At 40.5% G+C, this 19979-nt stretch overlaps 1 protein-coding gene across 2 annotated transcripts in view; it reads right to left on the reverse strand.

The window, feature by feature from the left end:
* Window positions 1–1600: 1600 nt before the first annotated feature.
* scube1 (signal peptide, CUB domain, EGF-like 1) overlaps window positions 1601–19979 on the reverse strand; it is a 111691-nt gene continuing 93312 nt past the window's right edge. For both annotated transcript variants that reach the window (XM_053415023.1, XM_053415022.1), the window contains 15 exons: window positions 19755–19877; window positions 17148–17264; window positions 15986–16108; window positions 15739–15858; window positions 13688–13786; window positions 13173–13289; window positions 12848–13006; window positions 12555–12758; window positions 11966–12127; window positions 11377–11544; window positions 8974–9135; window positions 8657–8854; window positions 6170–6322; window positions 5994–6073; window positions 1601–5837 (listed from right to left, as the gene is read on the reverse strand). In XM_053415023.1, coding sequence (XP_053270998.1) covers window positions 5685–5837; window positions 5994–6073; window positions 6170–6322; window positions 8657–8854; window positions 8974–9135; window positions 11377–11544; window positions 11966–12127; window positions 12555–12758; window positions 12848–13006; window positions 13173–13289; window positions 13688–13786; window positions 15739–15858; window positions 15986–16108; window positions 17148–17264; window positions 19755–19877 — 2138 coding nt within the window. In that variant the 3' untranslated portion in view covers window positions 1601–5684. The remainder of the gene's footprint in view (window positions 5838–5993; window positions 6074–6169; window positions 6323–8656; window positions 8855–8973; window positions 9136–11376; window positions 11545–11965; window positions 12128–12554; window positions 12759–12847; window positions 13007–13172; window positions 13290–13687; window positions 13787–15738; window positions 15859–15985; window positions 16109–17147; window positions 17265–19754; window positions 19878–19979) is intronic.

The raw sequence follows: 19979 nt of genomic DNA on the forward strand, positions 1-19979 counted from the left end.
TTCATGTAATGCAGTAATGATATACAACACTGAGTACAATGGAAAAACATTCAATCTAAAATAAATATGAATGGGTGGATGTAAAAATGTAATGTAAAGCAGCATCTCACTTTTTTGTGTGTGGACTTGGGTCAATAATTAATACTGCAGATGCTTCATGTAGAAATCAGATACCCTCCTCACCTCCCTTTGGATCCAGGGTGATCAGGTGTGAGGCGGACAGTAGGACACTCGTGCAGTCTATTGGTCAGGCCTGACAAGATGTCCCTCAGCACAGGCAACAAGGAGCAGCAGCAGCCTGAGCACTCTCATTGAAAACTAACGCCCTCTCATTAAGTGTCATACATGCGTCACCACTGATCTGTTCTCCAATGTGAATAATGTGAATGTGATGTGCTGAACTAAGCTGAAACTGAGTAAAGTTTAAACTGACAAAGAGTGAACAGCTCCCCCCTGTGGGGGAATCTGTAGCTTGCCAAACATGAAAACAAACTCTTTGTAGCAAGGCTTGATGATTTCACAGAGAAGAACAAATTGTTGGCAGATGGTGAATAAAGGTTCAGACAAAACATATCAACTTCTATGGCATTAATTAAAACATTTATTTTGGCATTTGACAAAATGGATCACATAATTTAGATATGGCATCAGGGGGTGTGTGGAATTGCCTGGAAAGTCATACTGGACAACAACAGGAATTGGTGAAAATATGTGACTACAGCTCCACATCTTTGGATGTTACCTGTTGAGTCCCGCAGGGATAAGTGTTAGGCCACTGTTTGTACTCTAGTCTATAAATGACATTGTGAAATCTGTTTTACTTGATACCAATATTTGTTTACTCTGGGACAAATCTAAAGCAGCTTTAGAGGTGGTTCCTATTAAACTCATGGATCCATTGCAAATCTTTTATGAGAGGAGAAGAAGAGGAATAAAAAACAATTTGACATACTTTATGTAAAAAGAGACAACTACAGCAATGTCGTGGAGGATGGACACTGGGGGAGAGTAGACATATATTTCTAAAATAATTGTTTAGTTAGAATAAGCTGAACTAGACAGTCTAAATGTCAACTTAAAATATGACAGGAAAAGGTGATCACCAAAGGCAAATAATGAAAAACAGTTTGGGAACATCTGAAACAAGTTATGGAAGGTTTATTCCAATTCTAAATGGTTTTATTATGGCTCTTATTTATGGTATGACAGCCTCTATTTAACAATCCAGTTTGTCAGGCTTCACTTTGAGTGTGTTTCAGTATAAATGCTTCATTAACTTTAACAGATTTTTACTTTAAAAGGTTGTACAGAACTTCTAAGAATAAAAAGTAAAATAAGACCAAGTAAGAGAATTTCAATGTAACGTCTGAATGATGATGAGTGTCTCGGATGTAGCAACCAGATCTGCTGTGCAGATTGTGTCGCTTGAAGATAAGAACACCATTAGCAGAGTCAGCTAAATTTCCCAGAAGCGTATTTAAAGCGCGCTGTGCGGAGGGTTCAGAGATATAATGAGCAGATAGGAGCTGCGTGCTCCTCTCAGCGTGTTCCCTGTGGATGAGAAGATTCCATCTGGACACACAAAAGAGACAGGGAGAGCCTTTTTTCTGCTAATGTTTGTTTTAATTTGTTCAGTACTGGAGTTTCATGGACCAAACAATGGCACAACACTGCATTACACTTTCTCTCTCTGGGTACAACTGACTAACACAAATGTTAAAATTACTCCTCTACAAAAAGGACTAAAGTACTCTCATACACAGTCTCTTTACTCACTCTCTCTCCTCTCTCTCTCTCTCTCTCTCACTCTCAAACACACACGCACACACACACACACACACACACACACACACACACCTGCTGCTTACACTTTCAGTTTCAGATTATCTTCCACACACCATATGCAGCCACTCATTCACAACTAAATACATTCTCAAGAAAACGAAAGAGTCAATTATATTTTTTAGAGCATTTCATGTCATTGTTTTCATAACACTCGTGACACTCGAACAGTGCCCACTTCAAACTGGAAGTAGGTTTTTCCATAATATATCTGTATGGCAGCTGTTTGGCAATACCTGGAATATAACAATATACTTAATTTATTGGAGAGTTATCTATCAGACATATCTATCAGGGTCACGGTCAAAGTATCTAATCTAAGGGATGATTATCAGCCAATACCAATAGAAATATACTTTTGAATGATTTTTACATTATGTTTTCAACTCTTTCATATCTTAATTTGCAAAAAGGCCCTCAACTTTGACCGGGTCAGTGCTATTCAGGACAACATTTGTGGTTTTGCCTGTTTCAGCCATATAACGTGGCTGCAAACTGTTTTCCAAAGCACAGGGTCTTGATTTCCTACCTTCTAGGTGCTGTTTTCATTTCAGTACACTATGAAAGTCAGTGTGCACAGACATAAACATTCCATCACTGGAGATGTTTTATTTTCATATCTTGTAAAGTAGGTTTTTGTCTGGACCAGTTAATGATGAAGATAATCACTGAAAAGTAGTGAATTTGAATTTGGAACTCTTTATCATTTTAGGATGCAGATCAGCTACTCGATGGAGCTTGAGGTGAGTTTGTTTTGTTAGCTTCAGAGATTGTTTCATAACCTCACTGTCGGCTACAGGCCTGAGCGTCCAGTGTCAAATTTCCTAGAGCACATCAACTGTCACACACACGCACAGTTAGGATCAGTTCTTTCAATGAATTATCCCCACAATGTTGCAAATAGTTGGGTTCCATAATGCCATGAAATGAATTGACACAAACAGCTGTCTGGAAGGTAGGAAACCTAAAGACATAACGTATACCTTGAAATAACAATGGCTATAATTCATATAAATTAGCACTGACATAGCACAATGGGACTGTGGAGTTTAGTAACTGAGAAGCATTAACACCAATCTGGGATGTTAAATATGAGTTTTTATCATTTGTTAGGGAAGCTCTTTTTTTATGAACAATACAACCCAGCTAAAGTTTAAGCTGCAAGTGCCACAGACACACAGACACTCAGACAGGAGAAGCCTCTTATTCCGACTGTGTCCCTGTCACTAAATTGACCTCCAGACCAACACTCAACTCACACTGTACATGTTTTTTAACTCCAGTCAGATTGTGCAGATATAGAATCCATTTTCAATATGCAGTATAGGATTTGATAGACATATAAGTACCTATGGGAACGACACAAAAACATTTAGTTGGGTTATAAAAGAAAAGCATAGTATACACAACTATTTAATGGAAAGAGAGTGTGTCTTGGTGAATGCACAGTTGTTGTTTTTTAAAACAGGTAGTGCATATACTGTAGTACAGTATGTATGTGGTGCCATCATACAAGAAGCCTTTATGGTGCTGCTTCCTCTCTCTGGCAGCTATAGGAAGTGTTTGAGGGATGAAACAGGACTGGGCCATGGAAAACAAAGTCTAGTGGTGGTGGCAAGTTTGATAATGCAGAGTAAATGTGTTTTCTCTGTGTGTTTCGGTTCCACATACAGTCTGTGAGGTTGTGAGATGTTGATACTTCAGTCTGAATGTGTCCTCGCTATGTGCATGAATGGGGTTTGCAGCTGCTGTAACAGAGGGATTTGGGGGAACTGTAAGCTACAGAGTAGGAGCAGCAACAGGAGAAAGCTGTCTTTCTCTCTCACCACTGCCACATGTGGCACATTTCAAAACAACACCAAAAAAAAGGTAACAAATACGCAACTTAGATCTTTTTTCTCTACAGTTTAACATATAAAATTCAAGTGCAATTAAAGTTCCAAATATTAGTTACATCACAGACATTTCTCTCTAAAGTAACATTCTTGTTACTTGCAGGTAGTTTATCTCATCTTGTTTTATATCTTTTATATTAAAAAAATTACAATATAGACTTTCAGATTCATCCCATGTAATCTTTCCCTGTGCTCCGATGGATAGAGCACCCACAGAGGTTTGCATTTCTTTCAATATAGTTTCCATCTTAAAATGTGTTTTAAGTGCACCGAATGTTTTTTCATCACTGTCTCATGCACATCAGGACCAATACAGAAATTAAATCCAGGATAAATCCATTCACTCTGTGTGGGAATGTACACCTGTTTATCTCCACACAAACAAACATATCCTACATGTATGTATGCTGTGTCTATAATGTCTGTGATGTGGGCCTCTGCAAGTTCTGAGATGTCCAGTATAAATATTACAAAATCAAAACAACAAACCAAAACAACAAAGCAGAACAAAATAAAAAGAGAGAGGCGGATGGGGGGGGGAGGAGGAGAGTAAACAGACAAGAGGAACACATATCTGGGGTGCAGAGATAGGGTTTGACTGAATTATAGGTTTGCTAAGAGTGGACTTTTTCCTTGACATACTGAAGTGCCAATTTACCTTAACACTTCGGCCACTATAATGACTTTAGGAAAGCATAATTAATTACTTTTTTGAGCCTTTACAGATTAATATTTTGCAATTTTAACAGGATAAGTTCAACATTTTGGGAAAGTTGTGATCTTGCCAAGACTAGGAGAGAAAAAGCCAGCATGGATCTACCTGTAGGTAAAAAAATAACTGCTTTCATGAGAACCAGGATGGGACCAGGAGTCCTTGCACCCAAGAAACAGCAAATCAACCACGGACCCTCAATTTGCCATTTACACATTTTCTTTCTTTTCTTTTTCACATATGAAACAAGCAGGCTATACCATGATAATCTGTGAATTGTCGAGATGCTGGTTGTAGTTATATGAATACTGAACAGAAATGAGATTGATTGAAACATCAGCAAGAAAGCTGGCAAGCACATTTTCTGAAAAATGTTGAACTACTCCTTCAGTGTTCAAGTACTTATTCTTTTTGGTTCGATTGTGAGCCAACATTTGTTAGTGAAGCTTTAAAAAATCACCAAAACTAGCCGCACTTAATGGCAAATTCCATATCTGATATGAATCAGTCACAGAGGTCCACTACTGATCTCGTGCACTGACTACAGCTACACGACATGTCTATAAAACATCAAATGTGTTTTATTTGAAGAGTTTACTTGTAATTCAATATACTAAATCTGACTGCTATGGTTTTTTTGTTTGTAAAGTGCCTTGAGATAATGTATACTATGATTTTGAATTGAATTTTTTTCTTCTTCATCTAATGAGGTGTTGTTTGTTAGGTTATCTCACCTCAGACCTTAGACTGTGCTGTGTCTAAATTTTATATTAAATTTGAAGAGACCTTACCAATATTGCAAGATGTTGTACCCTCACTGCCTGAACCACAAACCTCTAACATCCTATTCTCAGAAAAAAGAAAATTGATACTGATACGTATAAAATGGTCAAATTCAAAGAAACAATATATACACATAAAATATATCCGGTTTCTTCTACTACCTTATAAAACTCAATACTGGCCTTCAAAAACCCTTATCAGTCAAACCTTATAAAAAAATCTGCACGCACTGTAGGGAGGGGTATCAGTTAATAATGTTTTACTACTTAAATGGGTCAAAGATGAGGAAAGGCAACATGTGACCAACAAAGTTGAGGACCTTTCGAATGGAGGTATGACACATTAAGTCATGAATGGCTACATCAGAAATTTAGAGACAGGGGAGAAGTAACTGGATCTGGAATGACGCAGGATGACGGGGGGTCTTTAACAGGACAATAGGGAGGTCCTGCCTATTTGTACGGCCTTAAGAATCTGGTCACTTTGGAGCGCAGCAGTTTTATGAAGGAACGAGGAAACATCTCTTTGGACTCCTGAGCCGTGTACCTGAAGTAGTTCTGGGGGTGGGCTAGCACATCAAACAAGGCTTTTATCAGCTTCTTGTCCTGTAACAAAGACACAATGACATAGGGTGTCACCACAATGGACCAGTCACCAACATAATCCTTATTTTTTGCCAGCAGAACAACCTTTCAACAGTGTTGACAATCCAATACTAAGAACTGTGCAACCGACAGACATATCTACATATCCATCAATACCTTCAGGATCTCCTGGTGGTTCTCTGAGGCGTAAAGCCTGCCATCCCGCACTATGTCCTCTATCAGCTGCTGGTAGTCCTCTGCAACACAAAATGTATTATATGTAACACATGATATAAGTTTGATGAGTGAAGGTCGATAGCACCATAGAAATCAGAAACAATAAGTTGACTCACCATCGTAGGTGACATATGGAACTTGGAAGCCTTTGCCACTGTTCCCCTCGTTAGACTTGAACTGGATCCAGAGCTTGCGAGAGCGAGAGGTAAAGGCGATGGGCCGCTCATAGGTCTGACACGTCTCGTATGTGGTAATGGAGGTGGGAAGGGCTGGAGGAAGAGTGACAATATATTAGGGGATCCCCTGCTTTGTTCTCACATCGACTTCTCCTGGGTTCCTACAGACTCTATACTAAAAGGCCAGGCAGAATACGGATTTAATACCTCAAAAGTCCTTCCAGCTATTTAAGAATTTTTGTATGTAGGTGTTTGTATCGCTCAAAATAGCTCAATAGCTATAAAAGAACGACGGGAGACAGCAAATACCATAAGGCTCTTGAGAAGAAGTATAAATTAGTGCTGTCAAACGACTAAAATATTTAATCACGATTAATCGCATTTATGTCATATTTAACTCAAAATGAATCACAATTAATCTCAAATTTTTATCTATTCTAAATGTCCCTTCATTTATTTTTTTTCCAGAATTTTTTATTCGTTTTAATGCTCTTATCAACATGGAAAAGTGAATTGGTTTGCGTTATGCAAATGTTTTATTTTATTGAAAAACAACATTGCCAAACAGGGCGGTACAAAATAAAATGATAAAGTTCACATTTCAGGTAAACAAGGACTCAGCCTATAGTGCAGTTAAACCATGGCTTAATATTTTCTTTTTTCAAGTTTGCTGTGAACATAGCATTCAGGCCTCTTATTTCAGAAACAATGAACCGTAACAGTTAGGTTACCAATAAAAGGTAAGCCTACTACTTCTTTGCTTTCAGCAAGCTACTCAAACAGACAAGCAACAAACATATATAGCTAATACCTGATAGCTTAAAAATATATATATTTTAGTTGGCGACATTTTAAAACAAAAAGCGAGAGCAAATCAGACTGGAGGCGAACACAGATACTGAAGCTCGATAGAAACCAACTGCAGCTTCTGCTCTGATCAAGAAGCTGAGGCGCTGATCTCTGAGCAGCTGAGACCAGAGAAACTCTGTGTTTTCACTGTTTCCATAGTTAAGAAGCAGTCAGTCACTGAGCGGCTGCTTCACTTGAGCGAGCTCTGATCTCACAGTGTCTCTCTGAGCGAGTGAGCGGGGGCTTAAATAAAGTTGTCCACTTACTTTTTCCACTTTAAAACTACCATAACAACAGATGTTGTAATAGTTAAAATCCTGACAGCTAGATTGACAACCACACGTTCCAAAACTAATATCGGACTAGCAACAGAATCATGGGGATTGGTCAATTAAGCACATTTATGATTATTATGATTCATGTGATCTCTTGCACACTCTAGCTTACCTGCACATTGTTTCTCTGTCCAATTGGCAGGGACAGGGATATTATTTTTCTCTGCGTATTCAAATGCCAGTTCACAGCACTTAACTGGAGCAAGGCCATGGACATGGTCAGCTAGTTGTTTCAAGTGTTTGGCAAGCTCCTCCTCCATCTCATCTGTGAATATTCTCTTTACCTCAGCTACTGCACCCCAGGCTACTGATTTTACTTCCCCTTTCTCTTTTTCTTTATGAATCTTTTGAGGGTTGTTTTGTCAATATTTCTATCCCTTCCAGCTTTTCTTAAGGACTTCTTTCCTTGCATGACCTCAGCGGCTGCACTCTCCATCTCTGCGAGGGGTGTTTGGCCCCAGGTTGTCTTTCTGGTGTAGTTTCTTGGCATGATGGCTTTTCTACAATGTTTATGACATTCAAATAAAACATATGTAATGTAATATTACACTAAAATATGTTTAAGACTAAACTGAACTTGTACTTCATGTCTCACTTTACCCCACAGCATTTGTCTCACTTTACCCCACAGCCACCGTTTTAGAAAAAAAACATCTCTTAGCAATTCAGGCTAATCTTCAGCTAGCATCAATCACATGGTAATATATGTTGGAAGTTCATCAACATGTATGATATAAGTTTTTCTACCTGAATCAATTTGTTTTGACACAACAGTTGATTAAGTTCAAAGAAAGAAAATTGACTTTTACATGGAAAAAACTATTTTTTGTGAAAAAACATACTTTCTACAGAACCAGCACCAACTTCTCATTCATGGCAAGGGGGGAATGGGAGGGGCTTGAAAACATAATGGTCACATGACCACAAATGTGCTCCATTGCCTAGATCTCACATTACCAAATGTCTCACATTACCCCGCTCTCCCCTACCTCATGACGGCCTGATACGATGATGTTTAAAAAAAATATTGTGACTTAGTCAACCACCAACATTTTCGTAATTGTGAGAGTTGGCAGCTCTACGTCAATCTCGGGAGAAAAAAACTTGACGTCGTTAAAATGGGTTTGCGTTACCGTCGTTAATAACGTGTTTAACTGACAGCACTAGTATAAATATATCTAAACAGTTCACTGAAAGAAAACTGGAGAGCGAAATTGATTCATGCATTAGAGTATCCGTTTACCACTCTTCCTCATGACCAGCACGTCTCCACACTCGTCCTCAATGGGGAGGAAGATCTCTGGTACCACAATGAGGATCCGCCTCTTGTGTGGTGGGTTGATGGTCCAGACACAGTCCACATTAGACGGATAATCTCCAGGGTAATTAGGAGACTCGATGTAGCCTGTGTATTCTCCCAGCTCACCTCCGCACAGTTGGTCTGAGGACAGAATAACAGAAACTTAGCAAAATAACTCACTTCAACAAAAGACTATCACAGTGTCTGAAGCTTATTTTTCAGAGTCTCAGTTAAATACTAAGTGCAATTATCAGCATTACTTTTGCAGTGGGAGACATTGGTGGCACCATCAAAGTCAGTGGTGGTGTTCCCAGGGCAAGTGATGCAGTAGTTCTGCGCAAAGTCAGACTGGTAGGTTCCTGCTGGACAGCGGATGCAGCGGTGGGTAGTAGAGTTGTAGTAATGTCCAGGAGCACAGTGCACTGAGGAGGGACAAAAAGTCAGCATACAAACCGTATGAGCTGAATGAAAATAACCACAAAAATAGCAGGCAATCGACATGGGGGGGTGACTCAAATTTGACTTGAAACAAGGTCATTTACCTCTATGCTCTCACATAAGGGGCACATTTCGACTTTGGCAAGATACTGTTACTCTCGAGTATCGCTGATGTCGTCACATGCCCGTTAGACGAGAGTATAGAGAGAATGTGGCTCCAGAGGAGAATATCAGAGGACATTTATGCTAATAAAATGGTGTAAACGACTCCGCTTCGAGTCAAATTTGAATGTAGGGGCTTATGGACACTTGGATGACGCCATAGGAACAGTATGGATGCATTTTATGTTTACCCCTGAGACTCCAAAAGTGTTTAGTGGACTCTTACCCTTCACCCACCCCTCCACTTGCAAAGTGGGGAGTATGAGTACATTTTTACATTAGTGGGTGAACTATCCCTTTTAACTTGACAATCAGCATACACAAGAGTGACCTTTTGTTCCTCAAGGGATCCACTCACCGACAAGTGTTTATTACCGTGACAGTACAGTATGAGAGTGATCCTGAATGACAAACTGTGCCTGACAAAGATATAACGAAGATATGCAGCAATAACCTTAAGAAGCCCAAGATTTGTTAATTTTTCATCAGGGCGATGGACTAGGTGCTGATCCAGGTGGTTGTCATACCCTGACTAGGACTACAGCACCTCCCCTGCCATCAGAGCTCTGCAACTAACCAACAATTCTGCTTTCTGGCTTGTATTCAACCTTCACACTTTTTCCAACACTGCTCCTCTCCTTCGTCCACTGCACTTGCTCCCACTTTTTCATTTGTTTCATTGAGTTCTCTGGTGATGGCCTACAGGGCAGTGAGGTGAACTGCTCCTTCCTAGGTCATGGCTGCACGGAGCCTGGTCACTGCATTGTTCTGCCTCAAGTTATTGAGGCGTCCACTTATTAAAGAGAACCCTGTGTTCGCTTCTCTTGGTCAAGATTCTACAATGGCGACACAAACTCCTCCCTCAAAAAGGGACAGTAGAGTCAGTTGAAGCTGGGTTGGACTCAAGAGCAAGAGAGCGTCTTCAACTAGCAAAAGTGGTTCAATTCCTATTTGGGGAACCTCAACTCTCCCCTGATTGCTGTGCTTACAATAGTGAATAGTCTGATAGAGAGAAGTGTTTATAGAATTTGTTCATGAAGACTTTGACTCTAAAGTGCTTTGAGTGGTTCAGAAACAGATCAGAAATACTCTATTGATACCAGAGGGGGACATTTGTTTAATTAGACTGGAAAAGGGCTGTTTCAATAAAGTACCTTTTCAGTTAATTTAACTGAAAAAATGTCTATTTGGACAAAAATATCTGCTTAAGAAATGTAAATGTAAATAAAAGCCAGTATTGACATATATAGTTTGATGTGAGAGACAGCTCAAATTACAAAATATCCCTAATGTAAAAGATGCTATGGCAATCTGTCCTATAAGTGACACGACCAGCTACATTCAAATCTTTAGTCCGTCACTAAACACACAAATCAAAGTGTGTTTTGAAGGCTCTCTCCTCTCTGGAGCTCAGCTGATTCACTTTTGGAACTGACCGGTAAGGGGTCTTGGAGTGGGGGACAAGTCACCCCTGCAATAGAGAACTGTAAACTTGTTGCATGAACTGAAAAAAAACAAGTACTGGAAAACACGAGTTTATGATGAATCTGACTTGCCTGCCGACCACTGACGTGGGTATTTATTGTGCACCTCTTACAACATCTCTGCTCTGACCCCATTCTGCATTGGGTCCCTCAGTCGGTCAAAAATAAACTCAGTAATTATTTAGCAGGATTAACATTTGGATGCACAACTGCACACACAAACTGTCTGCACACGCAGCACTCTCTCCCATTAGGGATTAGGGAAGTCCGTGAGAAAAAAGTTTTGCCTCTGCCGTCTGTACCCCCCTTCGCCTGAATCCTGCGGATGATTAGATGTTTTTGTGAATGCGTCTGAGCAGAGAACCTTCCGTTGCGTTGTGAAAGGAAAAACTTTGAGAAATTCTCCAGAGATCCTCCGCAGATCATGTCTGAAAATAACAATAACTGCCACCCTGCTGATTAGATGATGTATGGACTAACTCTAAGCAGAGAGTGTATATAGACACACATGCAGGAGACACAACGTGATGAACATGTCTATGAAAAAAGTGACACATGTTTACAAACACAAAGCCCCACCTTTGGCCTCACAGTCCCTAAAAGAGACTGATCCGTCATACTTGGTCATGAGGCCTCCTCCACAGGTAAAGCACAGCACTCGGCCTGGTTCAGGCTGGTAGGAGCCGAGCGGACAATGCTGGCATGGACGAAATCCGTCAGGCGAGAAATGACCTGCTGGACACTGACCTAAGGGCCAGAGTCACACAAAGTGAATACAATTTGATGACAAATAACAAACTCAAATCCCCACAAACGAACATTTACTCTGGCTTTTGGTGCTCTCTTGAGGATGTAGCTCAGGATAAGTTTGTTTTAATTGACCACAATGTGATTTCCACTAAAAGATGTTGATATTTATGCATTTATATTAAATCTAAATCAATGTAGCAATGACCTACTGCACATATTTGCCCCAAGGCAATTAAGTCATATAACATGATAGCTGAATTGTTAGCACACATACCACATGGGTGCAAATGGACTGAGTTCCCTGTTTGACTATTAGCTGCATCCAGCTCCTGTATTTAACTACGATGAATACAACATTAGTTACAGTGACAGATGAATGCAAGAAACAAGGCATTTTCAGTGACTTTTGGTGAGGTACCTCCACACTGAGACACGTTCTTGGCTCCAGCAACACCCTGTCCATCCGTGCTTGGACATGGCTCACAGGACAGCTGACCCCCCGTGTCCTGGTAGGTGCCAGAAAGACACTGGACACACTGCTCCTGCTCTCCACTGTAGAACGTCCCCACACCACAGCTCACTGAGGAGGGAGACACAGGGTAGTACTTCCTGTGGCTCCTAAAGATGTTTGCCCTTATGACAAGACAGTTACACCTTCATCCAGTTCAGACCTGGTATTAGCATCAGTTCTGAGAGATCCGATCACAAGTGGCCAGCGCTAAGTCGGTGTGTTAACACCTGGCATTAAAATGCTAAACTAGTTTGGTATTTAAATGCAGAGATAAGAGAAAAAAAAGATTCAGTTCATAGAGAAACTGTAGCGGCTCAGAGGACGTCAGCTGAGTAGTCGTCCTTCATATGACCCAGGATGCATTTGTATTCACACTGCTAAAAGAATGTGGACACATGTGGCCCTGATCACCTCTGTATGTATTCAAAGATCAGATCTATATCCGATCTGATCTTTGTGTACGGGCTCATACAAAAATTTTTTTTAACAAACTTACCACACTTTCCCTCTCTAAAGACTTGTCCGGTGCTGCAGGCCTCAGCGCCCTCCGATACTCTGGATGGTTTTTGAGCCACCTCGTACTCTGTCCCAGAGAACTGGATGTAGAACTGCTGTTTGTTGATCGACTTCCTGAGTGTCCGCATGGCGCTCTGCAACTTCTGCTTCATCCTCTCCCGCACGCAGTCCACATTACACGAGTCTGAGGCAAACATTTTGTCAGTTCCCCACAATCTATTCTATATGGTATGAAGTCATCGTTTTGTAGTGGAGGTATAGATAATATTATACCTGAGGCTTCTTCCTCCTTCATCTCCATCTCAAACTCAGCTGTGATGTGGGAAACCTCTTTTGAAGGAGATTTGCGTCCTCGCCGACGCTTCTTTGATGAGTCACATTTGAGGTTGACAAAGGTTACCTGGCAGTCCTCAGTGCAGGGGAACTGGCCTCCTTCCAGGTGGAAAAGAGAAGAATGTGTTATAATTTTGTGTTATAGCAGCAGTTGTTCACACATTCGTTAAAATGCAGATTATAAGATAGCATTTGGCTTCCTCAACACTCAGCAGAGACTGTTTTGTTTGACCCCATTCGATACTCTATGTGAGAGTGTCTTTACCTTGCAGGTTCTGCTTGGAGGAATCTCTGTGCTTTTCTCTGTTGCGGGGCCTCAGGTGACATTTGGCGTCTTTGATCTTAAACCTGGCCTTCTGCTTGATTGGCGGCGCCAGTGTGTCTTTTGGCAGCAAAAAAAAATGGAGGACCATTAATCATGACATGGGGTACAGTGCCAACAGGTGTACAAAGTAGAATATATACAAAGGGTAAATTTGCTGCCCCCTTAATCTGTATTTGGTTCTAATTAACTATAACAAAATACACCATCTTTTTTTATAACTACACTGGCTGCTTGTTCATATTATCCAATCCCAAGCTTCCACAATGGGTTCTGCATAGACAAGGTCACATTTTTGAATTCCTTTAAATCAAAACTGTACTACATAATACTAAATACCATTCAGTATTTCTTATTACTGTATATTATTTATGTAGTTATGTAGGCACCAAATTTGACCGCTTTTCAGGCTCAATTGTGGCACTGTATTTAACAGACATAAACTTGGTCTACTATACCGGCACAGGTGGGTATGGCAGTGGTGGCATTCCTCTTCTGAGGAGCTTTAACAGGCTGAACTGGCACTCCGCAGCTTAGTGTGTAGCTGTTCTCTGAGTCTGTAAGAAACACACACACACACACACACACACACACACACACACACACACAACCACATGCACATACACATGTCAGACAAATTACCTACAGACAAAGAAAAGGAAAAACTGACATCTTGATAAGAAGGCTGGTTGTTGTTTTGTCATCTAAAAGATGTGTGTGTGTGTGTGTGTGTTTATTATATGGTGAGAGTGTTGAAGATAATAAATAAAGTAAATGTTGAATGACCTCCTCCAGTATCAGAGAGCAGACCGAGCTGACTTTAAACCCTCTTTGATAAATCAATTGAAAGTTAATTGAAAGATCTATGAATCCTGTTGATGAAGACATACTCACAAAGACATATTTCAAGTAATAAATGAGAGATGAAACTCTCAGTGGTCATAAAATTCATTAAATACCTATGAGCCCTGGCTACATTCAGTCACAGGAATTTAAATGGCTCCCTCCCCCTGAATTAAAAAGAACTCCAAATAGAGAAAAACTAATATTTCACCTCCTGCCTGAGTGCTATCCATCATTCTCACACGGCGGTGGCCAAGTTAAACAGAGCGAGGGCCACGCTATGGAAAAACAATTGTGATCAAAGACTGTAATCAATTTGCAGATGTGTGTTAAGTGCAGGACGAGAAGCCTGGGTGCCAGCCAAACTGCTGGGCAGGCTGAGGCCAAGAAAACCGAGTGAAAAACACATCAGTCTGAGCGGACAGCCCCCTAAGGAGTACACAAATACTGCATGAGGTACTGCTCCAGTGCCTCCATCAAGCAACAGCTTGATGGAGGCACTGGACCAAACCGAGGAGTGACTGCAAAACGCCTCCAACAGAGGGCAGCAAAGTGTGAAGTATGACAGCGGACTGTTCAGGGCCTTTCACCGTGATTTACAGGAGTGGAACATACATCAATTACTATTACTTTAAAGTCTACTCTTCTCCTCCCTTTAACTTATACATTAAAATCCAGGCAAGACCACTTACAGACAGCTTCAAGTCAAACAGTACAACAATATCAAAAAAGTGCAATGATGAATAAATCCAGGGACGTATAGAGTAATTTAGTCTTTTGACTATGTTTAATATATAATGTTTATGCACATCTTTAGCAAACTAAAGACCTGCAGAACAGTATTCTCTTTTTCTATTTTTATTATTTATTTATAATTGCTTTGTACAAAAGATAGTACATTTAGGAAGAAACCTGTATATTTAAAATCAAAATAATAAGGGAATTTGACCGTAAGTTTGAGTCTCCAGTCCCGTTAGTGTGGCTGTATTTAGGCACAGGCGTCCTTTGAGCTAAAGGCTCACAATGATAATGCTATCAAGGTATAACGTCTGTGTAAATAATCTTAGCATTCTAAAATTTGAAAATTGGCTCTAATAACAATCGTAATTTTTAAATGATGCAGCAAATAAAAACAGTTACAAAATGGGATTTTTTTTTACGGCTTTAGAAGTATGTTTTTCTGTGACTTCAAATTTACTGATGCACATGATATTACTATTTTCATACAGTACATTTCATACAGTACATTTCTCAAGATGATCATCACCGAATAATGTCAGAGTATCTGTCCACCAGCTGAAGATTACTAGAAGATGGGTGATGCTTTGGGACAATGACTTTAAACATGTAAGTAAATCTTCAACAGCATGGCTTCAAACTAAGAACATCCACCTTGTTGAGTCTAAACCTTAACCCAGTCGAGAAATTGTGGAATGAGCTCAGAGAGCCATTCAGCGCAGACATCCTTAGAACACGTCTGAGTTGAAGTAGCTTCATCGTATTGCTTTTGTGCTAACAACGCACTTAAGTGTGTGTGTGTGTGTGTGTGTGTGTGTGTGTGTGTGTGTATGTGTGTGTGTGTGTGTGTGTGTGTGTGTGTGTGTGTGTGTGTGTGTGTGTGTGTGTGTGTGTGTGTGTGTGTGTGTGTGTGTGTGTGTGTGTGTACCTGCAAGGAAGAGGGCATTGGAGGGGCAGGAGAGAGAGCAGACTTCTGCCCCACCAGTTTTAGTGCAGGTCAGTTGAGCTCGGGGTGCTGGCTTCCCATTGGGCAGACATTTCACCACCTCTGAGGAACACACAGAGTAATCACCATGACAACCACATGCACCCAGAGACACACACACACACACGAATACACGCGCACAAACACACACACACACTCAAACAAACGCACACACAGAGTCGGTACTTACCAATACAGTCTTTCCGGTTCCAATGGAGTTTCTGTCCAGGTGGACACACACAGTCGTAGCCGCCCTGAGTGTTTACGCAGTCAAACTCACAGCTCCCATTGTTGATGCTACATTCATCTATGTCTGAGACACAACCATAAAGAGCAATTTTTAATTGATGAGGTAACCTAGTTAAATTACTAGAAAGGGAGACAAGACATTTTGATTATAGGCAAATTCTGTAGACGAGAGATGTTCAAATTCTTTCTGTGTGGACTTTGTAAGTTCTCCATGTGTCTGCATGGGTTTTCTGTTGATACACCAGCTTCCTTCCATTCCATTATCTGTCTTGTGACAGTAGTTCATGACATTTTATTTGGACCTGAGAACCTGAGTGCTGAAGCAACTTTTCTCCTTGATCTCTTTAATAAAAGAATAAGCCAAAAGATGGAACGTCTTTCATTTTTGATATTTTGTGAAGGTTTGTGAAGTTATATGTGTTGACAGAAGACAGAAGACATATGTCATGCATGTTGTAGTCCATATTCTGCACCCTAATCCTAGTTTTCTGTCCATTTGTTAAGTTAGATAAGTGTGTACATTAAAATTAGCAGAGATGGGACAAGTCATAATCTCCGGAAGTCTTTGTCATGAAGTCAAATCAATGATTTTGTACCCAACTTTCACAACATATTTCATCAGCAGTTTGGTGACACAGTCCCAATCATTACTAATTGTTTTCATTACAGTCTTTAAAGTCTTTACAGAGAATAAAGTAAAGCAAGTTCTCCCTCACTAAGCATATTACCAAAAACTGGGAAAACTAAAATGTAAAATGTAGCCTGTTAGTGGGATAGTGGTGAACATGAATGGTTCACCATAATTAATGGTGAACAATTAACAGGCCCATGTGCTATGTACACCCAAACCATCAGGCCCAAAGGAACACAGTACACTCATGGAGACATTATTCAGGGAACTAAGGTGTGAGAAGTAAATAAGCGTATTCAGTGACCCATCACACTGAACAATATTTTCTTTTCCATTTCGGATACATCAACACAAAACCGTTCATTTAATCCACTGTATCACACACTCCAGTTGTGTCACACATCAAGTTCCAGGCCAGTTTACTGTTTCATGCATGCTGTGGGAAATCAGTTTAATGTGAGCAGACCCTCACCTCCACAGTGAGTGAAGCCATACAGGATGTATCCCTTGTTGCACAAGCACTCGAAGCTGCCAGGGTAGTTGATGCAAGTGTGGTCGCAGGTTCTCTCAAAGGAGCATTCGTCAATGTCTGAGGGAAACCAAGGAGAAACATGACTGTAGAGAAACACTGGAGCTACACTGTTTGCAGTGGAAAGAGTTTGGAAAGGGAAAAGGAGGAATTAGTGAGAAATCATCGTCTGTGACTTTATTTCCTGCTTTTTCTGTTCTCCATCTCAGGCACATCAATAAATGGATTCAGTCCTGCAGCCAGTGTCTAGTGGAACATCATTGCTAATCCCACTCATCCAGGGAAAATACAGACTTGGAAGGTCTGAAGCTGTCTACATACAAAAGATAACTTTAGATTTACAACAGGTGGCCTTAACAACAAGCATGAACGGCCGAAGGAATTTTGGTTGAAATGTTGGAAATATAAGCCATAGAAACTAGATGTCAGGATATCTGTTACTTAAATTTATGTTTCCTTTCCTTTTCAATGGCTTGATGTATTAACAATTAAAAATGAGATCCTGTGAAATAAATAATGAATAAAATATTTACACAGTAATAAAAAGATTGTTTCAACGATTCCAAACCAAACAAAGTAAAAACCATCTGGTTTAATGAAGTGTTTGCTGTCAACACAGCAACGTTGTGTTGCTATCGATACGAAACCAACTCACTATTGAAGTAACAAGGAATCATCAGTAGATTCCGTGTTTAAATCCACAAAGAAAGGTACATGGATGCTGTGGTTGTGTCTGAAGACTTTATCTGCAGCTGGAGCTTCCAGACAAGTGCCAGCCATAGTATCCGCTGATCAGCAAACTGCACTGCCTGACTGATATTTCATCATTGCTAGTTAATATTCTGCTATGAAAACGTATCAGTGCTGTCAATGATACCACAGCTGCAGGACAGATGTGGCTGAATTCTTCATACATTAATGGCATTATGAACTGGTTCAAATCAGAGTAATGGGAGCATTGATGGTCAGACAACACAATCTTCATGACTCGTTTAGGGACAAATAGGGCTGCTACCAAAGAACTGAAAAGGATCAATCATCACAGTAGACAAATAATACAATTCAATCAAAAAATTGCTCACTTAGACAAGCGCTCATTGTGTGCTGTGCGTGTGTGTGCGTGTGTGTATGCACATCTGCTTGCGCATGTGTCTAAATACCATAGCTATCAGGAATAGAGGTCAGTATTTGGAGCTGGTTTATTTTAGACTTGTCTGTAGGGCTTAACAGGGCTAATAATATAACATGATATAATGGAGTTTGTTATGTGGAGGAAGTAAGGCCTGGATCTTGGCTCAGTAAATAACTCGAGGAAACTGTCCAAGAGAGGTCTTTGAAATAGCTTACCTGTTTTGGGAGTTTACATTAGTAGAGCTGGGCAGAATGAAGCTGTCAACAATTGTTTAATGTAATTGGAACATGAAGAAAATAAATGGTTTCTGGTTTGGCTGTGTTTTTGTTTACCTGAGAGCACCCTTGGTTATGATGAGGTGTTCTGACAGTGACAGCTGACATTCATTTTGATTGCTGACTAAATTCATTCATTCTCTCTTCCTTTCTAAACATTTAGAATAGATAGGATATATTGTGGAAATCTCTCCTGCAAATGTGGCAAACAATTGATCTGTCTGCACGGATTTCTCAGTCAGTTCTGGCAGATGCTCTATCACTAGCACAGTGTAGTACCTTGAGCTATTTTCTCTGGAAAAGCTCACAGGCACAGACAGGGCTGACAGATTTAACATTATATTTCATTTAAAGCTCACGTTGAGGCTCAACAGGCTAAATGTCAGTGGATGAGAAAAAACCTGGCACCTATTGGCAAGCATTACACACTGGCAAAGGTGTGTCCGCAACAGGCACTGATGCTGTGATTTGGCTAACAACACTCAACACCTCTTTATTAAAGACTCACAAAGACCTCCTGTTGGTACAAAGTTATTCCAGCCTGCACACACACACACACTCATAGACACGGGACAAACACCCACATGAACCCGAAACCCACTCTTTGGTGGCTTAGGGCAGTACAAAGAAACACCTCTGGATTTTGTTGTTGATAAAAATGATTTTGTGTTTGTCTGTGCTGCTGTCTCTTGCTGTGACTTGCAACCAGGAATCTGACTTTGGTTGTACAAACATCCCAACAGATCACAAGTTGGCTTCTACATGTACACTGCACACTCAGTCGAGGAAGACAGCTATATTGCTGCAGCTAAAATCAAGATTAAGATTAAGATTAAGATTCCTTTATTGTCCCGCAATCATGCATACACAAGCAAAACATGCAATTGGGAAATTGACCCACTGCTTTTAACCCATCCATGTGAACACAGCACACGGAACACAACACACAGAGTGACATCACGGCACATTGGGGAGCTAGGGAACGCGCCCGGGGAGCAGATATTAGGGGAGTAAGGTGCCTTGCTCAGGGGCACTTAGAGAGTGAAATAGGGAGAACTGTTTGTGTGTGTGTCTGTGAGTGATCATTACTTCAGAATGTGAAAGTCTGAAAGTAAGAATTACTGCATACTGTTAGTCACTGACCTTCGCAGGTCCGTTCATCTGTGAGCAGTTTGTGGCCTTTCTGACAGCTGCATTCAAAGGAGCCCACTGTGTTCCGGCAGAAGTGATCGCAGCCTCCGTTGTTCTCCTGGCATTCGTCGATGTCTGGTGGAGCAAATTAAAACAATGACAAATACAGTCCTGGTTTTTCAAACAAACTCGTATGTCATTTCTGTGTGTGTCTGTATCGGACCTCCTTGTAATGTG

Source organism: Pleuronectes platessa, chromosome 22 (assembly GCF_947347685.1).
Source record: "Pleuronectes platessa chromosome 22, fPlePla1.1, whole genome shotgun sequence".
Taxonomy (NCBI): Eukaryota; Metazoa; Chordata; class Actinopteri; order Pleuronectiformes; family Pleuronectidae; genus Pleuronectes; species Pleuronectes platessa.